General features: G+C 40.0%; 1 protein-coding gene across 1 annotated transcript in view; it reads left to right on the top strand.

The window, feature by feature from the left end:
• Positions 1-27,700, top strand: part of Vps13D (vacuolar protein sorting 13D) — an 866,734-nt gene that overhangs the window by 472,709 nt on the left and 366,325 nt on the right. The window contains 3 exon segments of the mRNA XM_068226303.1: positions 6,758-6,966; positions 15,098-15,322; positions 25,080-25,221. Coding sequence (XP_068082404.1) covers positions 6,758-6,966; positions 15,098-15,322; positions 25,080-25,221 — 576 coding nt within the window.

Raw genomic sequence — 27,700 nt, 5'->3', positions numbered from 1 at the left:
ATTTGCATCCCTTCCTCCAATATTGCTGGTCTTGTTTTATTCAAGATGTCAAAATTTTAATATTGGATATTTTTGCCCAAGCATATCCCTTAGGTGTTCAATGGGATCAAGGTTAGGTGTACATGCTGGCCAGTTCAGGGTTTGTATCCTGACAATGCAAAATAATTCCAACACTCAAGCAACATGGGGTTGGGTGTTGTCTTGCATCAGTCTGAAGATTTGGTAACAAATGGAGCAGGGGGAGATGCTCCGATAACACCTCTTCTGTGGATCATTGTGCATTCAGAGTTCTTCCATCATTGATGACAAGCTCCATTTGTATCTCAAACCTGCTGGAGTGAGTGTCTCAGTCAGTTGAGGCACTGGCCTTCTGACCCCAACTTGGCAGGTTCGATCCTGGCTCAATCCAGTGGTATTTGAAGGTGCTGAAATATGTCAGCCTCATGTCAGTAGATTTACTGGCACATAAAAGATTTAACACGGGACTAAATTCTAGCACCTCGGCATCGTCAAAAACAGTAAACATAGTTAGTGGGATATAAAGCAAATAACATTATTATTATTATTATTATTATTATTATTATTATTATTATTATTATTATTATTATTATTATTGTTATTATTATTATTACACAGCTGATACCAGCCCACACTGTGAGGAAGCCACCTCCAGATAGTATCCTCTATAAGATATTGCAGACCGAGCTCAATAACTGCAGTCGTTTCAGCGCAGCTAGTGTCCAGTATTTGGGAGATAGTGGGTTCGAACCCTACTGTCGGCAGCCTGAAGATGGTTTTCCATGGTTTCCCATTTTCACACCGGCCAAATGCTGCGGCCGTACCTTAATTAAGGCCACAGCCGCTTCCCTTCCCATCGTCACCATAAGACCTATCTGTGTCGGTGCGATGTAAAGCAACTTAAAAAAAAAAATTGCAAAAGAAGAAGGTGGCATCATCTAACTTTTCCTTGTAAAAGAAAAAAGTGAGATAGAGAGATTTTGCAGGATTAATATTGCTCCCCAGTCCTTCTCTGTACTCTTTCTACCATCAGGTGGCCAGAACTATTATAACGATTTGTGCTGGAGAATAAGCCGCACACCAGTGGTGGGTCTTCCTGACCTCAGATTGGCTTCTTGCAATTCTCTCACATGCACTGACGTTTTTTGCTGCCGCAAGATTATTGCTGACCTGGAGTGAGGCAGTATAGCACTGTTGGTAGATCTGAAGCACTAGGGATCTGTCATCCCTAGCAGTTGTAGACCTCTGACGGCCTGATACATGTTGTCTCTGATAGGTACCAATTTCACAGAATTATCTTGGAGCATGTTGGACGTTTCTGAATGATGCACCAATCACATTAGCAACCAAACAAATGCTTTGATCATCCTCGATTAATGCAATAGTTCTCACAGTATATTCTCAGCTAAAAGACATCTTAAGTCAAGAAGTATGAAAGAAGAACTGAAGAAATTTTGTCACATGTGACAAAAATTATACTTCTTAGTGATAATCCATCAATAGCTTCTGTTCCAGTATCACAAAAGCTTAAAACTTTAAAGGGTTTATTGTCTGTGAGTGGAATAGAATTAGCACCTAGCATTTAGGTTTGAAAAGAGGCTTATAGGTTAGCATTTATGGTCTCTAATCTCTAAAATAGTTGAATATGTAAGAATTGGAAGGGAACAACAAATGTAAAATCTAGTCATATATTGTATAGAGTGATAGGAAAAAGAAAATGTACACATAATAGGATGAGCAATAGCTGAATAGTTGAATACATCTTTCGTAGCTCATAAAACCTCCCTGAACTGAAGCCACCTCTGTACATTGGTTTTTATTTACTTCTTTTGCTGGCCAGTGTATATGTGTTACAGCAGAGGTATTATCCATGTGCATTATGGCCAGGAGATCAACAACTGTTGATAGTTTGGCCGCCAATGAATTATTGTTGCTTGCTTAGCACCACCCAGGGGACACGTGTAGGGTATTGAGGAGGTAATTCGTACAGACATGAGCAGCGGTCATCTCGGAACACTTGATGTAGCTCATTGGGAGAAATGGATGCAAACTACAAAATAATCTTGACTTCAAACATTCCAGTAGAAAAGCTTGTAACTTATTGAAAGAAGCTTGGAGCTAGCCCACCTGTTCAGAGGAAGGAAACCCTGGTATTGTATAACTAAGTTGCTGATCGAATCGTCTCTTTATCATGATCTCCTAGAGATAAAACACATACAAGAATGGTAAAACAGGAACTTAAGAAAGTCAAAGCTAATTGCCAAACTCATACAGAATATTCACAACCATTTACGTAAGAAGAGGTTAGTTCAGCACTTAAAAGCTGGGAAAGCCTGTGGGTTTGATGGTATACATAATGAATTCCTACTGAATACTGGTCCATATGCCAAACTATGGTTAGCAAGGTTCTTTAGTGATAATCTGAAGACTGGTCGAATTCCTAAAGAGCTAAAGGAAACAAAAATAACAGCAATTTCTAAACCGGGAAAGGAAACAAATAAGGCAGAAAACTATCACCCTATAGTTCTCCTCAGTGCTTGCTATAAACTACTGGAAAGAATGATTCTAAATTGAATCAATAGCAAGATTATGGATCATATCCCACATGAACAAGCTGGTTTTTGAACAGGGAGGAGCTTTACAGATCAAGTCCTTAGTCTTACAACTTATATCGAGGCAGGCTTTCAAGACGGTATGAAGACGTCTGTAATATTTATTGACTTGACAGCAACCTATGACACAGTGTGGATAGAGGGCCGCCTCCTAAAATTCTGAAGAGTGATCCCCTGCAGAACTCTAGCCCAGTTATTAAATAACATGCTATGTGATAGATATTTCCAAGTTAAAATGGGCAAGGAAATCAGTATGTGAAGAACTCTGAAAAATGGTCTTCCACAGGGCTCTGTACTTGCACCAATCCTTTTCAATCTATATATTGCAGACATCCCTCATACTGTAAGCAGGAAATTTGCTTATGCAGATGGTCTAGCCATTGGCATCAGTAGAAAATGCATAGAGGAAACTGAAAGGATATTGACAGACTACAGCCAAAGTTCGTTCTAGGAACAACATCCTTCCAAAGCTGTGTGGTATTACATGGGGATCAACAGCTGCAACACTTTGTTGCTCTGCACTGGGACAAGTCTATAGTACAGCAGAATATTGTGTTCCTGTTTGGCTAAACAGCAACCATTCCAGCAAACTCAACATCCAGCTCAATACTACAATGCGTACAATCGCAGGTTGTCTAAAAACTACACCAACATTTTGGCTTCCAACTTTAAGTCACATTCATCCACGTGCACTGAGAAGACAGGATGCTTTGTTACATGAATTTAAGAAAATATTGGATCACCCTGACCTTCCAGTTCATGACTGCATTCCAAGTGCAATATCTTACAGGTTTAAATCCAGACATCGAACAATAAAATCCGCTGTTGAACTTTTCAGTACGGGCTTCAATATAAATGATCGTTGGGAAGAAAAATGGATCCAACATGCACCACCAGACATTATAACTGTTTTAAATACCCAGATTAAACCAGCTGGTTTTGATCTGCCTCGACATACGTGGAAAACTGCCAACAGGATTAGTACAAACCCTGGAGTATGTAATTACTTCCTCTACAAATGGAGCAAAATTTCTGATCCATCTTTTGTTTGTGGAGCGATTCCCCAGACCATCCAACACATTGTGCAGCAGTGTAGTATTACACCATACTTGGGTTATCTGAAGGACTTTCTAACACTGACTCCAGATGCTGTTAACTGGATAGACAAATTAACTCTCACTATATAAGTGCATACATTGTGATTGTATACTCTGTTTTATGTCTAATAGTAATAATGCCCTAGTTATTTTAGTATATAATTATATATTGTTATATATTCCAATGTGTTGCCATACGCTAAGTAAAAAATACAGCAGAGGTTCTCAAACTACTGTATGATTGTACCACTCACTCACAACTAAAAGTTCAATGTACCTCCACAAGCGAGAAATCGCTGAATGATAGGTTTAAAAAATATTAGTACCTGTCTAATGATGCAGTTTCAAAGTTTTAATTGATTAAAGGCAGTTCTCTTACATGCACATCATAAATAAGACAAGATCATGATTTTTGGAACACATCACAAGAAATTTAAGGGTTTGTGTCTCTGTTGAATAACACAGCCTTCCCTGTTTGTATGAGAGTTTAACAAACCAGTAGATGTTAGACTCAATATCAAAACATTAACTAAGATTGAATAAACTCGTCGCCGTAAGACCTATCTGTGGCGGTGCGACATAAAGCCACTAGCAAAAAAAAAAAAAAAAAAATTTTAATCTTAATTCTGGAATTCAGAGATTACAAATCATCAGAATTTCAATGGGATGGACGGATGTTCCTGCATGGCGTGACACAGTTTTCTGATTTGTGGTACTCCAGGTGAAACTTATTTCTCCAAATTTACCTTACTGTGGTACTGTACTTATTTTTTCGAGGTACACTATAGGTAAAAACCTGCTCTTGCATAGATACATTATTGAAATTGGACCATAAACTTAATGGCACAGTCAGCAATATGAGGATTTTCCATATTCAACTTTCTTTGTATTTCTTTCTATATTTTAATTTTTCTTCAAATATTGCCTTGAAGGCTGGTCGGGTACCACACTGAAAGTCTCAGGTATACCCTTAGGTCTACATGTACCACAGTTTGAGAACCACTGTTTTTACTGTGCTGGTAAGTTATTCATACTTACCTAAGTTGCTGAGATCATATGAATTAATTCTTAAAATTCTAAAGTCTGTTAAAACAATTTTAAAATTTATAATGGTGTCAGGCATATTCATCATTCAAAATTTAAAACACCAAATACTCAAGATTTTCAATAATTATTTTCTGAAATGGTTTCTCCATACTAATATCCTGAATTTTGTTTTATTTGTACATGTTAGGCAGTAAGTTTTGACCATTAAGTATCTGAATATTTGGATGAATAGTCCTATGCATAATTTATCTTGGTTTATCCATTTCACAAATCATCTGTATTGTTATCTGTTATACAGACATGTCTCATTATATTTTTTATTACATATTATTATTATTATTATTATTATTATTATTATTATTATTATTATTATTATTATTATTATTATTATTATTATTATTATTATTATTATTATTATTATTAAAACACACTTTTTGTTTTGTTTCATTCTCCATAGAAGTTCTTTCTTGAATGAAACTTGCCATTCTATTTTAGTTAAGTTTCTCTCTCAGGTATAATCTGTTACAAGTTTTCTTTTTTATGTATTTTCTAAATTTTATTTATTCATAAATTAGTTTCAACAGACTGAAGAACCTAACGGTTACAAATATATTAAAAGACATGTTGCAACTGGGTAAATTTGGTATCTGTACCTCTTAAAATGATGCATGTGGTGAAGACTACTTGTCTGTGGCTTCCTTGCTATAGTCGTCTTCATGAGAATACTGACTACCAAGGAAGCCTTTCAGGTGTAGAAATACAGAAAGTTAGCTTGACACAAAATCGGAGGTTTTGAAGGGGTCATCATTACAAGGTTTTCCCAGTACTAACATCTTGGGCGAGGAGAACACAAAGAGGCAAGAAAGGAAATGACATTACTGGACCCTTGCTACACATGGTGATCTTGATATTAACACAGAAATGTCAATTTATTATTGATTTGAATCATCTTGACCATACTTCTTAAGTTCATCGCTAGCCGTCCCAGGTTATAAGTAGACTGTGGCTGTTTGCCAGAGTTGTGTGAACCTATGGTTGCCACTCCATGCACAATGTGTCTTGAATTGTACAGTGTAAAAGTGGGAACATAAAAGGCATAACATTCATCTAGCAGTATTCGACCAGAACTGCTTTAAGCAATACTAACCAGGAGCAGATAACTTGCTGAGACAATAACAAATGTATTATAACTAGTAATTAACATGTATTAGTATGCATTATGTATTAGTGATTATAACTGAAACTTTTATTCACTGTGACATTAGATTGTAATGTATCCAGAATTATGAAAAATGTGTTGCCCTGCATGTAACACTCCCCTTCACGATAGGAACAACATTTCTTTATAGAAAAAGAAAAGTTTAAAGTAAAATGCAGCTGCTCTCACAATGTGAAGTAGGTGTTACTTCCATTGGAATGGTATATGGTATTGTCTCAGGAATTGTGGGCCACATAGGTATCGCACCTATGTTGCTTGCAAAACATATTATGTGTAATATTGCTCGGTATATTTGACAATGTTAATTTGCATTAAGAATATTCCTAGGTTCATAGCATCGCTTGCTTTGTGGACAAATAGGTTTGCCACTTTGATATTACAACAAAATATTGTAACATTTAGTGCCCTTTCAGTAGGCATTGAAGAGTACCAGTAGATTTACTGACAAGCTAAAGAACACCCTTTCAGGACAACATTTTACAACTCTGATCTCCAGTGGTGGTGTAAGTTATTTCATTTTGGTATATCTGGATGCTCCTAATATATTTTCTATAAGTTAAGACCATTCCAAGAATTCTATTAATAATAGCATGACTTAATACTTTGGCTAAAAGACCTATTTGAGTAGATAGTTAAATATGGCAGACAGATCCCTGAGGGATGACTGAGTAAGGAATGTTAATTATGCACAGAATAGGGGAAAGGTATGTTTACTGTTGTATAATGTTTGTGTATTCCTTTGTAAAGAGTAACTTGTCTTATAGGGGAAGAGGAAGAATCACCACATTTTCAGCATCCTACAGTCTTCCCTAAGCCCAGTACTTTGGCATCGTCAGTGGGAATTATGACAAAATGTCCACCAATTCTTGATGTTGAGAAAGCAGCTTTGGAACTTAAATTGAACATCACAAGCTCAGAAGTAGTGTTTGTCCAGGATACTTCCCTGTGGGACACCAATGCTGTCATTCTGAAGGTAATATTCATTTGTGAGACTATAAAATAATCTGTTTTAAATATGGTCTTTCAGTTGTGTTTTTTTATGCCCTCTGCTTCTCTTTGATCAAGAGCATCTGCGGTTGACTATTTGAGCATAATTGTATTTTTTTCAGCTGCTGTTTTTGAATGTTAGCTCAGTACTCATTGGAAATAGTAATTGTGTGTATAGTAATAAAATGTAGTGGTCACTTGTGGTATGGCCTGATATTGTACTATTATGATTAGTTGATAATTCAGATATCTGAATAGTAGACAAAACCACTAGATAGGAAATGAAGGACCAATAGTGCTAGAACATGTTAGTCAGAAAGTAAATAATTGGATCCCTGTGTTGTAGGCCAGTATCTAAGTACCCAATTGCTCCCATCCATGGTGAGCTCCATATCCAAGTATTGGCAAGAATTCAATTATCTTGCTATTCTTTCTGGGTTGTTGATTTATTCATTGTCTCTTTGCTCACTCTAAATTACATCTCTTGAACTATCATGTTTGCTTGTGGCTCAGAGAAACATTGAAATCCTTATAGAATTACATGCTATCATACTTGTCTGTCTTTATTTTAGCATAAGTTGTAAGTATAGAAAGGAAGCAAATTACCTGGGATGTGGTAAGGTTGCATACTTGATACCTTCCACAGACTGATTTGTTTATTTGGCCCTGTAATGGGCCGTGTATATCGTGGCATAGGGTATTGAGCAGGGCTAGATGAGGATGAGGAGGTGATGGTCTATGGCTAGGACACAGGCAACCAATTAGCTACTTCGTAAATGTTCCAATCTTCATAGACCACAGGTAGGGCAAAGTGTGCCCTATCGGAATGATAAAAACATGCGATGGTGGGTAGGTATGTAGCTGCACAAACTCCCCTCCTTCGAGGTAAGTCACAACACAACACAACACAACACAACACAAAGCACATTCACTGCCTCATGATGTATTCCAGCGACAAGTATATGGATATGTTACTCTTCTCTGGAGAAACTAGACAGAATGCATACCAGGCACAACACCTGTATAATGTAAAACAAAAGCTAAAGGATTCCACCTATTCAATACTACACTCATGTTCATAAAAACCAGAACACCTTGAAAGACTAGAGATAGGAAGTTCATATTCACGGATTATGTACATTAGTATGTTCTGAAGAAATGATTAGCATTTGAATCATGTCGATCCTCAGGTTCATGGTCCACATTGATATCTCGGCGCACCACCACTGACTGGTAAAATGTGCCTGCGGCTCTCGTTGTCACTGTAAACCGAAGGTAATAGCTCAGTGTGACTTGAGGAGATGTGCAGGATGCCTCGCAAACGTATGCGAGAACCATACCGTCAACTCGGTGAGTTTGAAAGAGAGCGCATTAGGCATGAGCGAATGTGATGCATCCATCCAGGAAATTGCTGCTCGTGTGGGATGAAGTGTGTCAGCAGTGCAACGGATGTGTACAGAATGGTTCGCAGAAGGCTGTAGAACATGACGAGATGAGTCTGGTCGCACCACCCAGACCCCCCCCCCCCGAGAAGATTGACACCTCATCCGAATGGCATTGCAGGACAGATCTGTGTCCTCCTCAGCTCTGACGCAACATTGGAACAGTGTAACACATCGTACAGTATCAGGAGTGACAGTCTGTCACCATTCATTATGGTCTGGGTTACTGGCGCGACGTCCACTTTTCCGCCTACCTTTGATTAATGTGCATAAACATGCTAGACTGTAATGGTGTATGGAATGATGTCACCGGGGACAGGAATAGCAGCAGATAGTGTTTTCGGACGAATCCAGGTTCTGTTTGTTTGAAAATGATGGCTGCATTTTGGTTCGCTGCAAACAGAGGGAGAGGCATCACATTGACTGCATTTGCACACAAGACATAGAGTGCTAACTCTGGTGTGGGGTGCTATTGGGTACAACCGCAAATCATAGTTGGTGTGTGTCCAGGCCACTGTGACCAGTTTGACCTGCGTGAATGACATTCTGTGACCCGCAGCCATACCCTTTCTGCATTACACCCCAGGTGCCATACTTCAGCAGGACGATGCGTGATCACATGTTGCTGCACGAACACGTGCCTTCTTGATGTCGCAGGATGTCAGACTGTTTCCATGGCCCGCCCGATCACTGGACTTGTTACCAATCGAAAATGTGTGGTATATGGTGAAACGACGGGTGCAGCACTCTGGCCCAATGCCAACCACCAAAGATGAACTGTGGAACCAGACGAATGCAGCATGGAAGGCTATACCCCAGGACGCTATTCGAGCCTTATACACGTCGATGCCATCACGCATGGAACAAGTTATCAGTGCCCGTGGAGGACCCAGTGCCTACTAGGCAACAGGACACTTGCTGAACCCAGGTGACTGAAATGCTAATCGTTTCTGCAGAACATACTAATGAACATGTGTTTTGTGAATATGAACCTATCTCTAGTCTTTCAAGGTGTTCTGTTTTTTATGAACATGCATGTATTTATTGTAACCTTAAAAAAGTTAAATATATTTGATGAAACTAGTTTTGGTCTTGCTAGAGACCATCATCAGTCAAAATCAATAAAAGTTAAGGCAAGACATGAATTATAGATAAAATTTATGAAGCAAGCATGTGTTGTTGAAATACAGTGCGAGACAAGTAAAGATTTGGATGTTAAACGCTCATCACAATCACATGTCTTGTGTAAGTTCATTATAATGAATACCAGGTGGTTCACCAGCACCCTGCAATTGAGTTTTATGCAATCTCCCACAATTCTGAAATGCATCGGTCCATCTCCCTAAACTATCGTAATACACTGACTGACAGAGCAAATGCAACACCAAGAAGGAGTGGTTCGAAAGGGATGAAAGTTGGGGAAAAAACAGAGACGGCACGGAAGAATAATTGATGTTTATTTCAAACCGATATGCAGGTTACACAATGCGCACGGCATCGACTCAGTAGGATGTAGGACCACCGCGAGCGGCGATGCACGCAGAAACACGTCGAGGTACAGAGTCAATAAGAGTGCGGATGGTGTCCTGAGGGATGGTTCTCCATTCTCTGTCAACCATTTGCCACAGTTGGTCGTCCGTACGAGGCTGGGGCAGAGTTTGCAAACGGCGTCCAATGAGATCCCACACGTGTTCGATTTGTGAGAGATCCGGAGAGTACGCTGGCCACGGAAGCATCTGTACACCTCGTGGAGCCTGTTGGGAGATGCGAGCAGTGTGTGGGCGGGCATTATCCTGCTGAAACAGAGCATTGGGCAGCCCCTGAAGGTACGGGAGTGCCACCGGCCGCAGCACATGCTGCACGTAGCGGTGAGCATTTACCGTGCCTTGAATACGCACTAGAGGTGACGTGGAATCATACGCAATAGCGCCCCAAACCATGATGCCGCGTTGTCTAGCGGTAGGGCGCTCCACAGTTACTGCCGGATTTGACCTTTCTCCACGCCGACGCCACACTCGTCTGCGGTGACTATCACTGACAGAACAGAAGCGTGACTCATCGGAGAACACGACGTTCCGCCATTCCCTCATCCAAGTTGCTCTAGCCCGGCACCATTCCAGGCGTGCACGTCTATGCTGTGGAGTCAATGGTAGTCTTCTGAGCGGACGCCGGGAGTGCAGGCCTCCTTCAACCAATCGACGGGAAATTGTTCTGGTCGATATTGAAACAGCCAGGGTGTCTTATACATGCTGAAGAATGGCGGTTGACGTGGCGTGCGGGGCTGCCACCGCTTGGCGGCGGATGCGCCGATCCTCGCGTGCTGACGTCACTCGGGCTGCGCCTGGACCCCTCGCACGTGCCACATGTCCCTGCGCCAACCATCTTCGCCACAGGCGCTGCACCGTGGACACATCCCTATGGGTATCGGCTGCGATTTGACGAAGCGACCAACCTGCCCTTCTCAGCCCGATCACCATACCCCTCGTAAAGTCGTCTGTCTGCTGGAAATGCCTCCGTTGACGGCGGCCTGGCATTCTTAGCTATACACGTGTCCTGTGGCACACGACAACACGTTCTACAATGACTGTCGGCTGAGAAATCACGGTACGAAGTGGGCCATTCGCCAACGCCGTGTCCCATTTATCGTTCGCTACATGCGCAGCACAGCGGCGCATTTCACATCATGAGCATACCTCAGTGACGTCAGTCTACCCTGCAATTGGCATAAAGTTCTGACCACTCCTTCTTGGTGTTGCATTTGCTCTGTCAGTCAGTGTATAACAAGATGTGTGGTTATGGGCTAAAAATCAGCATGAATTGTGAGTGCCACTAGTAATTCATTGTAATTACCCAGAATGAACTTGTAAAATGAGTACAGATACAAAGAATATGTATATTACAACAGGAGGTGCACACACAGACTAGGAACAAGTATTGTGTAGGCTGGAAACTGCGACCTGCATGTCAAGACTCGCAATAGCTCACTTGGCAGGGGCGCGGTGGGAGTTGTGATAGTGGATGGTGCTTGAAGGTTCAAACCCCACGCAAGTTATTTTTTACAGCCAGTTGACTGGGATGTAGCAAGGTTGCATACTTAATAGTTTCCACAAACTGATTGGTAAGGTGGCATATGGTATGGAGCTGGGTTGGAAGCTGCTATGAACCATGTGACAGTATTTTAAGCTTAAGATACACCTACATGAGCAAATTTCACTTGCACTGTGAACAGACTAATTAGCAAAATATGCAAACTTTCACGATAAAATATAACAAACATAACAAAAAATAACAAGATCCGGTACACAGCCTGCTAATAACAACTGTCCGAATCGAAAACCATGAGAATGTCCATGTTCATAGCCAATTCGTCGTGGGTCAAGAAGGTGGTATAACCTCTTCACAATCAACTTATCCTTAGGAGACTGTTTACGCCCCTCCCGAATATACTTTTACTTGATGCTATATCCAGCTCTTGTCTCCTATTAATATTGTTGAAGAGAGTTGGGAAGCAGATTAGGAAAGATTGTTGAAGTATTGAGTGCTGAGTGTGGGGAATGTGGAGGTCTTTAGTTCTGGTAAAGCGGGAAGGAACACGGAGAGAGAAAAGTGAGACAAGATATTCCGAGCGGTAATTCCCATTTAGGATCCCATGGAGGAAACTCAGGTCAGCTACCTGTCACCTGATGTGCAGCGGTGACACATTTATTGCCCTTAATACCTGCTGCGTAGACAGATTTCTGAGCTTGGGGTTCTGTTCCTAACAATTGCAGCAAAGAAGGATACTGCTCTGTCTAACTGGTTAATATTGGAGGGGTAGGCCATTGTCCAAATTGGAGAGCAGTAGTTCAAGAGAGGGTGAATGATCATGAGGAAGAAGTGACGAAGAGCAGTGGGATCAGAAATATCTGTGACACGGTAGAGAATGCCTAGTAATTTCATAGACTTGGTTGTATATGTTTCTATGAGGCTCTTAAATTTTGTATTGAATATTACGTTTAAGTCTCGCTGTTGCATAACTACAGTGATGGGCTTGTCAAGTAGGTAATATGATGTCGGTAGACGAGATTTACGCAGTGTTATGGTTGTGTGGCTGCATTTTTGTGGATTGGGGATAAGTTTCCAAGTACGGCACCAGTTTGAGAGGGTGTTAAGTGAGGACTGTAGCAGAGCTGCATCTGCTAGATTTCTGATCTCCCTAAATATCTTGCAGTCATCAGCAAAAAGTAGGGTATTTGCTGTTTTGTTGAGTTCGGATGGTGGATCATCCATAAACAAGGAAAACAGCAAGGGGCCATGAGCACTGCCTTGTGGGACACCGGAGGTGACTGGTAACCATGAGGATGAAGTGCCTGATATTACCACTCTCTGTCAACGGTTATGTAGGAAGCCAGCAAGAAGGGTCAGAAGACTGCCGTGGATATTAAATTGTTCGGAGAGTTTATGGAGCATAGCAGAGTATGTTCTACGGAATCAAAAGCTTTCAAAATGTCTACGTAGCATATATCAAGCTGTGATTTAGCTTCAATAGCATGTGATGCAAAGCTATGCGGAGTGACCAGGTTTGTTAGACAAGAGCCACCTGGTAGAAAACCATGCTGATGGGTTGAGGTTAATGCAAGGAGACACTGGTGTATAATTTTTTCAAAGATAAAGAATAGTGTAGGGAGAATAGAAATTGGTCCGTAAGATGAAACATTAAATTTGTTGTCTGATTTGAGAAGTGGTAACAGTTCTGGGCAACAAATGATAGAAAGAATATATAGGACAAGATGGCCATCCAGGAATTTCAGATTTTGCAACAACAGACTCCAACACCTCAGAGATGCTCCAGATTAATGTACTAGACATAAGTTGTACTTGTACTATTTAGGCACAGGGCATATCTACGATAACACCTGATATTCAACTGGTGTGCTGATGCATAATGTACGGTTTTTGCCATGTTGCTACTGCAGGCAGAAAAAGAATTCATTGAAAGGGATGATGTGACTTTTTAGGTACATTGCAGCCTCAGAAATCTGTGTGTGGTCAAACATAGCTGAAGCAGTAGATGCTTTGAAAAATTGCCCTGATGCAGCAGACAGTGTTGAACTTCGTGTGCGGAGACTGCTTGCTATGTGGACGATATGTCTCTTCTCTCGGTTGGAGATTTGACGTAGCCTTTAGGAATCTTTGCCTAGGTGTGTTTGTTCCTCCTTAACTTACTGATTTCATATTTGCATCATTGTGGCCATATTCTCTCCAATACAGCTACTGATGTTACGGAAGGATGCTTCACAGTCTCGGTAAGCAGCATTTCTCCCGTAGTTAGTCTGAAATCTGTTGGTCTGTCTGCCATAGTCATTGATGAAACGTACTTCAACAATCTGTGCTCACAATTTGTGAGCAAGCACCCTTTCACTTTGTTATAATGTAGTGGTGATGACAAGAGAAGAAAGTGAAGGAAAAGGAATCGTTAGTGTCAGGGGTCAAACCTTGAGGTGGTTGAATACTTCAAATATTTGGGAACCAGGCGAGTTAGCCATGTGGTTAGGGGCGCGTAGCTGTGAGCTTACATCCAGGAGATAGTGGGTTCGAACCCCACTGTCGGCAGCCCTGAAGGTGGTATTCTGTAGTTTCCCACTTTCACATTAGGCAAATGCTGGGGCTGTACCTTAATTAAGGCCATGGCCGCTTCCTTCCCACTCCTAGGCCGTTTCTATTCCATCGTCGCCAAAAGACCTATCTGTGTCGGTGCGACGTAAAGCAAGTTCTAAAAAAAAAAAAAAAAAAAAATTGGGAAATGAAATAATGCAAGATGTAAGGTTAGATAAGGAGATTGGCAGAATGGTACAAGCGTGAAATACCTTCTTCCAGAATGTAGGGAACCTGTTGTGGAACAGAGAAGTTCCTATGAAATGTAAAGAGATAATGTACAAGATGTACTGTATCCCTATATTAACATACACATCAGAGACTTGGACTTTGCCAGTAAGAAATGAGAGTAAAATTCAGACCAGTAAGATGAAGTTCCTGAGGAGTATGGTAGGGAAGACAATGAGAGGCAGAGTAGGAAATATTGAGGTCAGAAAGAGATAGGGGTAGAAAAACTGAATGATAGGGTGGAGAAGAATAAATTGAGATGGTTTGGACATGATATAAGGATGGAGGGAAGAATACTAAAACAAGTTTTGGAGGCTGAGACAGAAGATAAAAGGGCAAGAGGGAGGCCCAGAGCAAGATGGATGGAATCTGTCAAGAACAGTATAAGTAAAAGAAGACTGTACTGGAATACAATTACTGAAGAGGAATATTGGAAGGAGAAGCAATGGTGGAGAAGTGCCATCAACACCCCGACCTGGCAGGAGCTGGATGGGGGAAATGAAAATGATGATGATGACTTAAAGCATCTGTGCTCACAATTTGTGAGCAAACACCCTTTCACTTTGTAATAGTGTCTCTCTGTTCTGCCCTCTTATATTGCTTTCCAGGGTTTGACTTGTGCATGTGATGTGTTAATCATATCAATGTACTGGCATGAACTATGTATTCTGCACATGTCAAGTTGACCAAATGCATGCATACTTCTTGGTGTTGCAATTTTTATAGCCAACACAGTGTATCTTGATATGATAAAGTAATGGAGAGAATCTTGTATTGACATGATGGTAATTTCTTAATATGATGTGTTTTCAGAGTAATTCAGTAATCCTGTACCGGCCTCAACTTGTTGACAAACCACTGTCCTGTGATCTTAATAATTGTGAGGTGTTCTCCTGTATCCTGGGAATGGAGGATGAAACTGCATTGTCAATTGTTGATCCAGTGCTGCTGAGCATTGAGGTGTTGCGTCGCCCAAGCATTACTAGTTCCCGAGGCATTGCAGATGCTATGACTTCTGCAGCAGATCGTGTTCTTGAGGTGAGTAACATAGTATTTACACTTCTCATAAAATTTTCATCTGGACTTCTGAGCACGTAATTCAAGTTTGTCCTTCTTCTAACTTCTGTGTTTTCTTCGAAATTCATGGTAAATGAGGAAGCTTGTAATTTTACGTGACTGTCAATATCATGATCATAACCACAAGACCTATAATTTTTGCATGGAATTCAAACCATGGGGACTTTGCATTACAATGTCTAGCTCATTGTACCTAACCTCAAATGCACTGTGCTGGGCTGAGTGGCTCAGGCGGTTAAGATACTGGCCTTCTGACCCCAAGTATTACATGTTGTTTTATGTCGCACCCAGACAGATAGGTCTTATGGCGACGATGGAACAGGAAAGGCCTAGGAGTGGGAAGGAAGCAGCCGTGGCCTTAATTAAGGTACAGCCCCAGCATTTGCCTGGTGTGAAAATGGGAAACCACGTTAAACCATCCTCAGGGCTGCCAACATTGGGGTTTGAACCCACTATCTCTAGGATTCAAGCTCGCAACTGCGCACCCCTGACCGCACGGCCAACTTGCCCGGTGACCCCAATTTCACAGGTTTGATCCTGGCTCATTTGGTTGGTATTTGAAGGTGCTCAAATACATCAGCCTTGTGTCAGTAGATTTACGGGCTCATAAAAGAACTCCTGCGGGACCAAATTCCGGCACTTTAGCATCTCCGAAAACTGCCAAAGTAGTTAGTGTGATGTAAAACTGATATTAGTGTCATATCCACTTTCACTAATATAATAGAATATCATTGAGTAGAGTGTGTGGGATTGATGACTAAACACTGCTACCAGTACCTAGATTATCTGGAAGTCAATGCAAACCATTTAAACCTTATGCTTACTATAATACTACTCATATAAAAACTATAAGCTGTGTACATTAACAATTAACTACCACAAAGTGCTGTGTTGATCTAGTGAAAACAGATTTAAACAGTATTTCTAAAGAACAGAAATGGTAGAGAATTTTGTGTAAAAAACAAAACAAACAAAAAAAACCAACATTAATCGGGATTCATTGTTCAGTTTATATTTGCATGGTTTTATCTGTTTCAATATCATCCGGCAAAAGATCATGAGGATGGAGAGCCACTGTCAGCGGTCTGACTGGCTCAGACGGTTGAAGCGCTGGCCTTCTGAACCCAACTTGGTAGGTTCGATCCTGACTTAGTCCGGTGGTATTTGCAGGTGCTCAAATAAGTTAGCCTCATGTCGGTAGATTTACTGGCACGTAAAAGAACTCCTGTGGGACTAAATCCGGCACCTCTGTGTCTCCAAAAACCGTAAAAGTAATTAGTGGGACATAAAGGAAATAACATTATTATTAGAACCACTGTCTATAAGATGCAAGATCGTACAGAATGGCATCAACTTATGAGAGAAGTGACAAATTCCTTGAGTCATGATACTTATTCATGAGTGTAACGACTAGGAAGAGATCCATATTAAGCACATACTAATCACAGTAGGGACTTGATAATCCAAACAAATTGGGGAAAGGTGCTGTTTGTATTAGTAAACCATTCAAATTACCGGGTTATATTTTGAACAAAGAAATAAACCCTGTCATTACAAAAAAAAAAAAAAAAAAAAAAAGGAACACATCTATTTTATGTGCACAATCTATACGATATGTATAGGTCTAAAATAAAACCAAACCCCATGGCACAACAGCTCCAAAAGGCCATGGTCTACCAAGTGAGTGCTGCCCAGCCCGAAGGCCTGCAGATTGAATCCTCTCTGCTGTTCTTCTTGGCTTCCTAGACCAGATGTATAGGTCTGTGTATAAAAAAACCATGTCAAAACCTTCCTTACCACGTATTTCAGCAAAAAGTGCTATTTTGATTAAATACACAATCTCGCATATATCTCAGCAACATAATATCACCACTGTCTTTGCTGTTTTCATCAGCCCATTGACGACTGTGTTCATAACCGCTTCTGTTTTTCTTATGAACTTCCTTATGTTGTCTTTGTTCCTCTTGATGCTATTAATCGTTGACGTGCGATCCTGAATTTTGCAGCAGAGTATCACAGTCCCTTTCTTGATCATATTTATAATTTCTGCTTTGTCTCCCAAGCTCACATTTTTATGTTTGCATGGGGGCATTCTACCTGACATGCAAAAGTACTGTTAGAAGAAACAAGAAAAGTGACTCACAGAAAATATCAAAAGGAAACACAATGAAAAGCTATGCATTAAATACTACTACTTCACAACCTGTTGTAACCTACTGCAGTATGTACTACTGTACCTGCTCTAAGCTGCTGTGATATGTTACAATCATGTGGTGTGTATCTCGTGTGTGATTGGGTTATGCGGGCATGGGTTATGGTATTGACAGATGTTATTGTGAAGTTTCTTGAAGACTGGTATTGCAAAATGTGTTGGATGGAAGTCAGGATGATGCAGTATGGAATGGTGACCAGAATGATGGACGTGAGAATAGCTCAGAGATTGAAGGCAGTGACAATGAATAGGGTAAGTATGCCAGTTGTCTTGTTTCAGTAGCCTAATGCAAATTTTATATTGTTTTTTTTCTTTCGGGAATACGATATTTGCACACAAATCCCTGCATATATCACGTTCCGAAAATGTTCACACTTTTTTAGTCGAAAAAGTGTGAGTTACATTTGATCAAATATGGTATACGACTGTCCGGGATATAACAGTTTTAAAATTTAGATAATAGTTTGTCAAAAAGTGGTTTCATTTTATACATTTTTGGGTGTACCTTCTCATTATATGCCTTGTAATCAGAAAAACGTTCAAACTTCAGAGGGAGAAAGAACTATTTTTTCAGACATAATTTTAAAAAATGGTGTAGCCAACAAACAATTCCTTGAAAAATAATCACTTAGTTGTTTATGGATTATTCCCTGTAAGAGTAGAATTGCTTAGATAAGCTGCATTTCACTTTTATTTGTAGGTACCCATTCTTTGCCTCTACTTCTTCTTCTCATTTTTCCAGCTTGTGTCTTGAGTTTATTTTTTGTTGAGCATTCAAATTAGTTTGCTTATCTATTAGGTCACATAGCTCATCATCAGTGAAATATCTATAAATTCCTTAAGGCTCCGTAATGTTCTGCAATTCCCATCTAATTCCAGAAATGTACTTTGCTTCAAATCTGCCCCTCCTGCATCAATGAATTTCCCTCTTACTGTGTGAGAAACTCAGGGTCGCTTGCACTACTCTTGGCACATTTGTCACTCACACTCGAGTCACTTGAAAAGTGATTGACCAACATGGGCCCATGGTGTCCTCTAAACATACTGATTCACTATCACTATTTGAAGATCCTTCACTAACTATGTCATTTTCATCATTAAGTCCTAACATTACACACATAGCGTCACCGAGTTCATCTAGACCTCTCTTTGTCATATTTACATAAAAAACAACTAAAATATAACATACAAGCTACAAAAATATGAAAACTGACTAAACATTACTTTTGAAATAACCTAGAATCCACAAAAGTATCATATCTAACCAAAAAAACTTAATACAGGCATCTAAACACTCAGCTGGCTCGACTGTACGATTAGCATGGACATAGATCCTTTGTGCATGAAGCAACTGCCGCTTTAAAAATTTTGGGTCTTCCCCTGGCAGATATACCTGTGACCGCAGAGTTCAGTGCATGCCCATCGATGGCAGCACAAGGCAGATCTTGTCTTCAAAAATTTCAACTCGATCTGACGGATATAACGTGAGTAAAAGAATGATAAACGTTGCGCGCCATACACCGTGTCGCCCACAAGGGATGCGACAGTAGCGTGTGATATTTGCCTCATTCCCCACTGTATGGGGTAATATTCTCGAAGATATCTATATTCAGATGAACCAGAAAGGTACTCCGAGTTTAAATGAAATTTCCGAGCAATTTAGTACAATTTATGAAGTGGTGGTAAATATATTTTACAAAACTAGGCCTAATAAACAAACTTCCATTCCTCTTTATCTTTTACCCCCCTCGCTTACCACCACTTTCAGTATCCTCAATATTCAACCTTGAGTAACATCAGTTGTCTGTGACAAAGTCATTCGTAGGTTCTATTGACTACAGATAGAAAGTCATCCTGTTGCATCTGAATAATTTGAAATTTACGGCTTGCATGTGTCACAACATTAGCCCACTCATCTGGTATAAATACATACTAATGGTGATTTTTTGCCTTTTCAATTATGACAAAATCTTGGCCGCATTCCATCTGGGAATGGGCGGTAATCACAAACTTACGATCTACTGTCTCTAAAGATGTATTCATGATTATATACATCCAGAATTTAATGATATTTTTGTTTTTGTTCTGCCTCTCCCCCAACCATTATCTCTGAAACTGATGAGATGCTGCACAGAAGCAGGAAGTTGATGTACATACTTCACCAGACAAGATCCAATTTCTTGTGAGCCCCTTGAGGTCTCACCTTCATGCCACATAAACAGTAACAAGGTCATAGATATTGAAATTGTATGTTCACAACTGTCTTTACTACAAGTTAAGACTGGGATAGGTAATGTTTTCTCCAGATCAGTGCATATCACATTCACTGTTGTAGGATTTTCATTTGCCTGCTGTTTTGCATCATCTGTAGGTGATCTTGCTTTCTCAGCTTATCGCAAATGAAGTTCCTTGTTTACCTTGCTTATTTCAATAACCTGAAGGTCGTCACTATTTGTTATTTTGTACTAAAGTATGTCACCAGTAGTACATGTGCCAGTGTGAAGGTGTTTAAAACTCGGATTGTATTGCATATTGAAGATATGCCTGTAAAACCTCTCTTTAAGAGTTTTGTATTTGATTCTCCATATAAAACTTCAAGTAAATTTCCTGCATTTTATGAATAATGAGATTGCCACAAAGATATCTTGTCTGTGGATTATGCCGAGAGAAATGACTCTGTGTACTTAGGAAAAGATTCAGTATGTTGTTATGAACATCATTTTTGGGGATTCTAAGAATTTATTTAGATATGATATAGAATGTACATGAAACTATCTTATCTTTTGGGGATACACCTGTAGATCATCTATACTTCAGTTCATTGTCATATAATTTTTGGCTTAACTTTCCTTTGAGCTAGCTAACTTTCATACATACACAAATGAATGATGTCTGGACATCCCACAATCTTAATTCCCAAAAATCTTCAAAAATATCTTTCCACTCCCCTTTGGAAATACTTTTACATTCATATCTGCAATCATGTTCATATGGTCAGACAGATTTTTCTTACTTCTGCATTCCAGTTTTCCTGTATCTCAAAGTTTCTTTGAGGTCTTTCTCCTCCAAGTCATCTCACATCATACTCTCTTCCTTGTCTGTTTTCGTTTCATTTTGCTTTCTTCTGATGAAACAGATACGTCGGTCACTTGAAAACCCCAGTCTTGATCAGTGTTATCTTCTGGATCTATAAGTAAAAACAAACATATCTTAGTATCAAAATAAAATATGTAATCAGTTTTTTAAGCGTGTGTTAAAATATTTCATTTCTACCAGCAATAATCTCGGCCTACCTTAAAATAGAATAAATACTAGCTATTATACGTTCTTTCTATACATGGTGTAGTTTCAGCTTTCTAAGAATTTATTTAGATATGATATAGAACGTACATGAAATTCACTTTACTCACTGTATTCATGAAAAGTTTCTGTTTTTTGTTTTGACAGATTGAATAACTACACCTTGATAAATTAACTAATAAAAAGTAAGGTTACATTGAGATAAATATTGTACAATAAGACACAATGACGATAGAAGGATTTTACCTTCAGTACCACTACTTGTCCTTTCTCTTTCTTCGTTATATTCCTGTTCAATGAAATTTTCACTTTCTTCCATTCTAAAAAACTTAAGTTCAGTCAAAGAAAACCAGAGAATAACGAGACTGCACTTATTGTAGTCAACTGCGTAGGTGATATACAAAACAGTTTGGCACCAAGGAGGTGTAAGTGCACTAGTATCCTTTTGCCTCCAAATAGAATATAATTTTTCTTGAGTAGTTTTTAGAAACCTCACCAAAAAACAGCACAACTCAATGAATAAACTTGTATCCCTTTACCACAAAGCAGTTTGATATTTCTATTATGCACTGGGTCACTTATCCCAAATGTTCATATTTTGTCGCTTACACTTTGATATTTCTATTATGCACTGGGTCACTTACCCCAAATGTTCATATTTTGTCGCTTACGCCCTTTTGCTTCTGACCGCCTCAATTACCTTCAGTCTCAGTGTGACCAGTATTATTAGTAATAATTTTATAACATTGATGCCATTAAAAAGTCGTTATTGAGGTATTTTATGCCGGATGCAACAAGCGAGATGGCCATGCGGTTAGGGGTGCACAGTTATGAACTTGCATTCAGGATATAGTGGATTCGAACCCCACTGTTGGCAGCCCTGAAGATGGTTTTCCATGGTTTCCCATTTTTACACCAGGCAAATGCTGGGGCTGTACCTTAATTAAGGCCATGGCCGCTTCCTTCCCATCTCTAGCCCTTTCCTATCCCGTCATTGCCATAAGACCTAGCTGTGTTGGTGCGACTTAAAGGAACTTTAAAAAATAAGAAATACTGGATGTATAAAAATTCATTGTTCCATTTTATAATATGTATTTTAAATTTGTCATTTTGGGATCTTGATGTATGTATATTTGGACTTGTTGACAAATATTTTAATATGTTAGTTATAAATCATTAGTTCTGTCTAGTTTTAATATGATCGGGCGAGTTGGCCATGCGCGTAGAGGCGCGCGGCTGTGAGCTTGCATCCGGGAGATAGTAGGTTCGAATCCCACTATCGGCAGCCCTGAAGATGGTTTTCCGTGGTTTCCCATTTTCACACCAGGCAAATGCTGGGGCTGTACCTTAATTAAGGCCACGGCCGCTTCCTTTCAACTCCCAGGCCTTTCCTATCCCATCGTCGCCATAAGACCTATCTGTGTTGGTGCGAAGCAAAGCCCCTAGCAAAAAAAAAAAAAGTTTTAATATGGTGTTTAAGTTCTTAACTTTGCCTAGATTATTTGGCTGAAGGAGGCCCAATTAGGGTTCGACACATGTACTGTTATTAAATGTTTATATGTACTATATTGAATAGGTTGATTCAGCTTTTGTAATTTCTTTATAAGAAATTGATGCTTTTTGTTGTTGATATTGTTTAAGTGGGCTTAAGATCTAGGTCATCAGCCCTTAAAAGTAATTTTGTCTAACTGTAGTGTAATTCAATACGGATCTGATCATGAAGTTTATCACATGTAACTACTCAACACTGACAAGTAAACAGCAGCCACTCGACAGTGCTTATAATATTCCTCACGACAGTTAACACTGATCCAATTCTGCTCACACCAACTGTTCCACATACAGGCTCCAAGTCGGTCTACAGTCCACAGTAGTGCACAAATACAGTACTCCCAGGCAGTACTCACAGTACTCTGCTCTGTATGCGATGATACTCTGGCTCTGGTGGGACACAGAGAGCAATCAGCACTGCTGCCATCAAAAAGTTCCAGGCATTCACTCCATGTTCGTACACAGACAGTACTCCAAGGCTACACACAGTACTCTGTACTCTAACGTGATGACATTCTTACACTGGCAGGGCACTGACAGCAGCTAGCACTGCCGACACAGTCCAGTTACTGAACTCCAACAGTCACTGACTGTTCAGTTAGCCTCCTTTTTATATCCTTTTATATCCTCATGATTGAGTACTAGAAAATTTGGGGCTCGGCTAGAGACTGAACATGCTCGTTGTACCTTCCAGAAGATACACTGGGAAACCAGACGAAGGGAACAATAGAGGAGAGGCCGTGGCATGTCCTCTGGCTGGCTGGGAGGTCTCCGAGCCAGCTTAATCATCCCTTTCAGGAAACACGTAACTGTATGTCATCATCATTTTCATTTCCCCTTGTCCAGCTCCTGCCAGGTTGGGGTGTTGATGGCACTTCTCCACCATTGCCTCTCCTTCTAATCCTCGTCTTCAGTAATTGTATTCCAGTCCAGTCTTCTTTTTCTTATACTGTTCTTGACAGAGTCCATCCATCTTGCTCTGGGCCTCCCTCTTGTCCTGTTTCCTTCTGTCTTAGCCTCAAATACTTGTTTTGGTATCTTTCCCTCCTCCATCCTCATAGCATGCCCAGACCATCTCAAATTATTCTTCTACATCCTATCACTCTGTTTTTCTACTGCTAGCTCTTCTCGGACCTCAACATTTCATACTTTGTCTCCCATTGTCTTCCCTACCATACTCCTCAGGAATGTCATTCACTGCCTGAATTTTACACTCATTTCTTGCTGTCAAAATCCAAGTCTCTGATGTATATGTTAACATAGGGGTATAGAACATCTTGTACAGTGTCTCTTACGTAACTGTATGTATGTGCGTATGTACGTAAGTATATACATTTGTATATATGATGTGCCAACCTCAGTGGCACAGTCAAGTATTTGTTGTCTTTATGTTTCCTAGATGCCAGGCTGAGTGGCTCAGATGGTAAAGCACTGGTTTTCCGAGCCCAAGTTGACTAGTTTGATCCTTCCTAATGCCAACCCTATGTGGAGGGATGTGTTCTACTATTATGTGTTTCTGTGATGATGAGTGTCATAGTCTGTTGTGTGGATTTGAAGAGGTGTGTATTACGACTAACACCCACTCCCCAAGCCAAAGGGATTTAACCAGATGTGACTAAAATCCCACCCCGACCAGAAATTGAAACCAGGACTTTCTGAACTTTAGACCTCCATGCTGACCATTCTGTGAAGAAGAAAAATATCTGCTGCCACCTCCTCCTCTCCCTCTCCCCCCCTCCCCCTCATAGTGGGCAGTGATTACAGAAATGTCTTTTTATTTTCAAGCCCTTTCCTCTTTTGCCACCGGGCTTTGTGGCTCAGACGGTTGAAGCGCTGGCCTTCTGACCCCAACTTGAAGATGCTCAAATAAGTCAGTCTCGTGTCGATAGATTTACTGGCACGTGGAGGAACTCCTATGGGACAACATTCTGGCACCTCGGCATCTCCGAAAACTGTAAAAGTAGTTAGTGGGACGTAAAGCAAATAACATTATTATTATTATTATTATTATTATTATTATTATTATTATTATTATTATTATTATTATTATTATTATTATTATTCAATTCAACTTCGCTAATTGGCCAACTAGGGACCACAATAAGCCTCACTTTACATTCTGGCATTATTATTATTATTATTATTATTATTATTATTATTATTATTATTATTATTATTATTATTATTATTATTATCTCTTTTGCCGGCTCTCTCTTGCTCATTCATCTCCAGAGAATACCTTATTTGTTCGCCTTGGTTTTTTTATTTTTTTTATTTTTTTGACAGACCCTTCATGTATGCAAATTTTGTTCTCCATATTTCTATATAGAGAAGTAGTTTCCTCTCTGTTTTTATCAGTTGTTGTCTAAATTCTTTGCTTATATTCTAATTTATATTTCCCTCACCTTGTACTTGTTGTGATGAGATAGGTCAGGATCCTCTGCTTAGGTCCCTGGAATTTTAAGAAAATTTATATTTGCTTGTTACAAGAAAAAGTCTTATTGTATGAAATATTCTAGACTGTGTAAGTCCCAGCTAAGTAATAATTCTTTTAAAATTTTTATGCAAGTATTCTCTTTTTTAATTTTGTATTCTTTAGTGAAGGAGAAGTTGAAAAGCTATAATATTTAACTATTGGTTTCTGTTTCTCCTCAGGTACATGCCAAAGACCTTACTGTACGTCTTTCATACCATGATATGTGCATGTTCATGGATATTCTCAAGAGCCTACCAAACCAGACACTATGGGCACGGAGCCAAGATAGTGTTGATATTGGCCAGCCAGCAAATATAAAAAGTAAGCCCTGTAAATTCATTCCCAAGTTTCTGAAGGTCATTTGCACAGTCTAATAATCAAGCAGTTTCAATTTTATTTTATCTTCGTTCACAAATTCGGATGCTTACTATGGGGGAAACAAAAAAAAAATGATCAAGTAATAGTATTTATGTTTACATATATGTATTAATCATCCTTGGTCGTTCATTATGTTGCCACATTCTTTGTCTATCCCTTCCAATCTTCCCATCCACCCACAAGGCCTCTGTTGAGCATAGCAGGTGAGGCCGCCTGGGCGAGGTACTGGCCCTCCTCACCAGTTGTATCACCATACCCAAAGTTTCACGCTCCAGGACACTGCCCTTGAAGCAGTAGAGGTGATATCCCTCGCTGAGTCTGAGGGAAAAACCAACCCTGGAGGGTAAACTGATTAAGAAAGAAAGAAAGATCATAGTACTATAGGTCTATAATCTATTATTCCTATGCCTATGTAAGTCCCAGAGCACACTGACCCGGTGTGTAACATCTGGTATGGGTCCCAGTTCAGGGTTATGAATGAAGACCTCAACGGCATCTACGGCGGAGAAGGTGGACTTTGGTACGGTGGAGATGGCGAAAGGGGCAAACCCGTAGTGTCTACTCCAAAGGAGTGGCTACGAAAGGCATCTGTCTCCATGTTAGGGGCGGCCTAATTTTGAACCTGGCAGAAGGTATAAAATGCCTTTGGCTGTGGCGAGCCCATCGTAACAATAGCCTATTAGGACAAAGCAGATATGGTGCCTCGGAAAAGGTTAGGGCGTTCCCTTCTAAAAGCGATGCGCAGCTCTTCAGGTGCTGGGGGAACTGTGAGAAATGGGCTACCAGCACCAAACTACATCAAGATTGCAACAGTAAATGTCCTGACACTGACGGGTAAGACGGAAGAACTGGTTGACTTCATGTTGGAAAAAGATATAGCCATACTTGGACTGTGCAAGATCAAGAAGAGGGGTACAGGGGTGATTCCTCCGAGAGGAGGATACAGGCTGTATTACAGCGGCGGACCTGAAGCAAAAAATGGAGTGGCCATCGTACTAAAAAATAAATCCAAGAATATGTGGGACGTCAGCGATAGGATGACGGCGATGAGACTCCAGTTTGAAAAGGGTGTGAAAGATCTATTTCAGTTGTATGCCCCACAAGGAAAGGAAGATATTGTAAGGCCCTTTGGATATGGAAATGTAAATCCAGAAGGTGAGTTGTTGTTGGATTTTTGCATGAGGAATCAAATGATTGTTGGAAACACCTGGTTTAGGAAGAAGAACAGTCAGAAGATTACAAGGTATGGTTGGGAAGACAGACAAACAAAGACCATGATTGATTATATAATCATAGAGAAAGAACACCGGAAGAACCTTTTAGACGTAACAGCCATGCCTGAAGAAGTCTTTGGTGGAGATCATGGAGTTGTGATAGGAAAATTGAAAGTGGGAAAGATTGAAAAAACCCCCATTAAGAAGAGAGAAAAGAATTAAAGTATGGAAGTTGAAGGAGAAGAGCATACGAGAAGAATTTCAAAGGGAAATAATACCCTTGGTACCCAGGACGGAGGTGGGGAATGTTGAAGATGAATGGAAAAGATTTAAGGAAGCACTGGTTGGATGTGCCGAAAAGGTATGTGGTAGAACATCAGGAAATGTGAAAGACAAAGAGACACACTGGTGGAATGATAGGGTAAAGATTAAAGTGAAGGAAAAGAAAATGGCGTGGATAGCATGGAAAACATCTAGGACTGAAGAAAGTAGAAGAAAATATGTGGAGGCAAAGAATTTGGCCAAGAAAGTAGTGGAGGAAGAAAAGCTGGGCGTTACTCACACAGAAGTTGAGAGATGATATGCAGGGCAGCAAGGAATTACTGTATGGTATCTTAAGAAACAAAAAGAGAGATCAAGTAAACACCAGATTTGTAAAGGATGAAGGTGTCATAATATTAACAAAGCCAGAAGAAATAAGAAACAGATGGAGAGAGTATTTTCAGAAGTTGCTGAACATAAGAACTGATGACAGTCATTCAATGGATGATCAGGAAAGGCAATTAGTTGATGAAGAAATGGACAAATAAATTACAATGAATGAAATTGAAATGGCAGTAAGAAAGATGAAGAATGGAAAAACAGCTGGAATAGATGAAATTTCAGTGGAGATGATAAAGGCAGCTGGAGCTGTAGGCCTGCAGTGGACATATCGGGTCCTCAGGAATGTCTGAGAGAATAAGGAGGTCCCTGAGGAGTGGCAGAAGAACAAGATTTTTGGTCAGGCGACTACCGAATTATCAACACAAAATCAAACAGGGGAAATGCAGGAGTTGGTTTAATAATGAACAAGAAAATAGGGCAGCGGGTAAGCTACTACGACCAGCATAGTGAAAGAATTATTGTCGTCAAGATAGACACCAAACCAATGCCACCACAATAGTGCAGGTCTATATGCCTACTAGTTCAGCGGATGATGAAGAAATCGA

This window comes from Anabrus simplex, chromosome 2, assembly GCF_040414725.1.
Source record: "Anabrus simplex isolate iqAnaSimp1 chromosome 2, ASM4041472v1, whole genome shotgun sequence".
Lineage (NCBI taxonomy): Eukaryota > Metazoa > Arthropoda > Insecta > Orthoptera > Tettigoniidae > Anabrus > Anabrus simplex.
The sequence above is the reverse complement of the archived record's forward strand: the minus strand, read 5'-3'. Positions and strand labels throughout refer to the sequence as shown.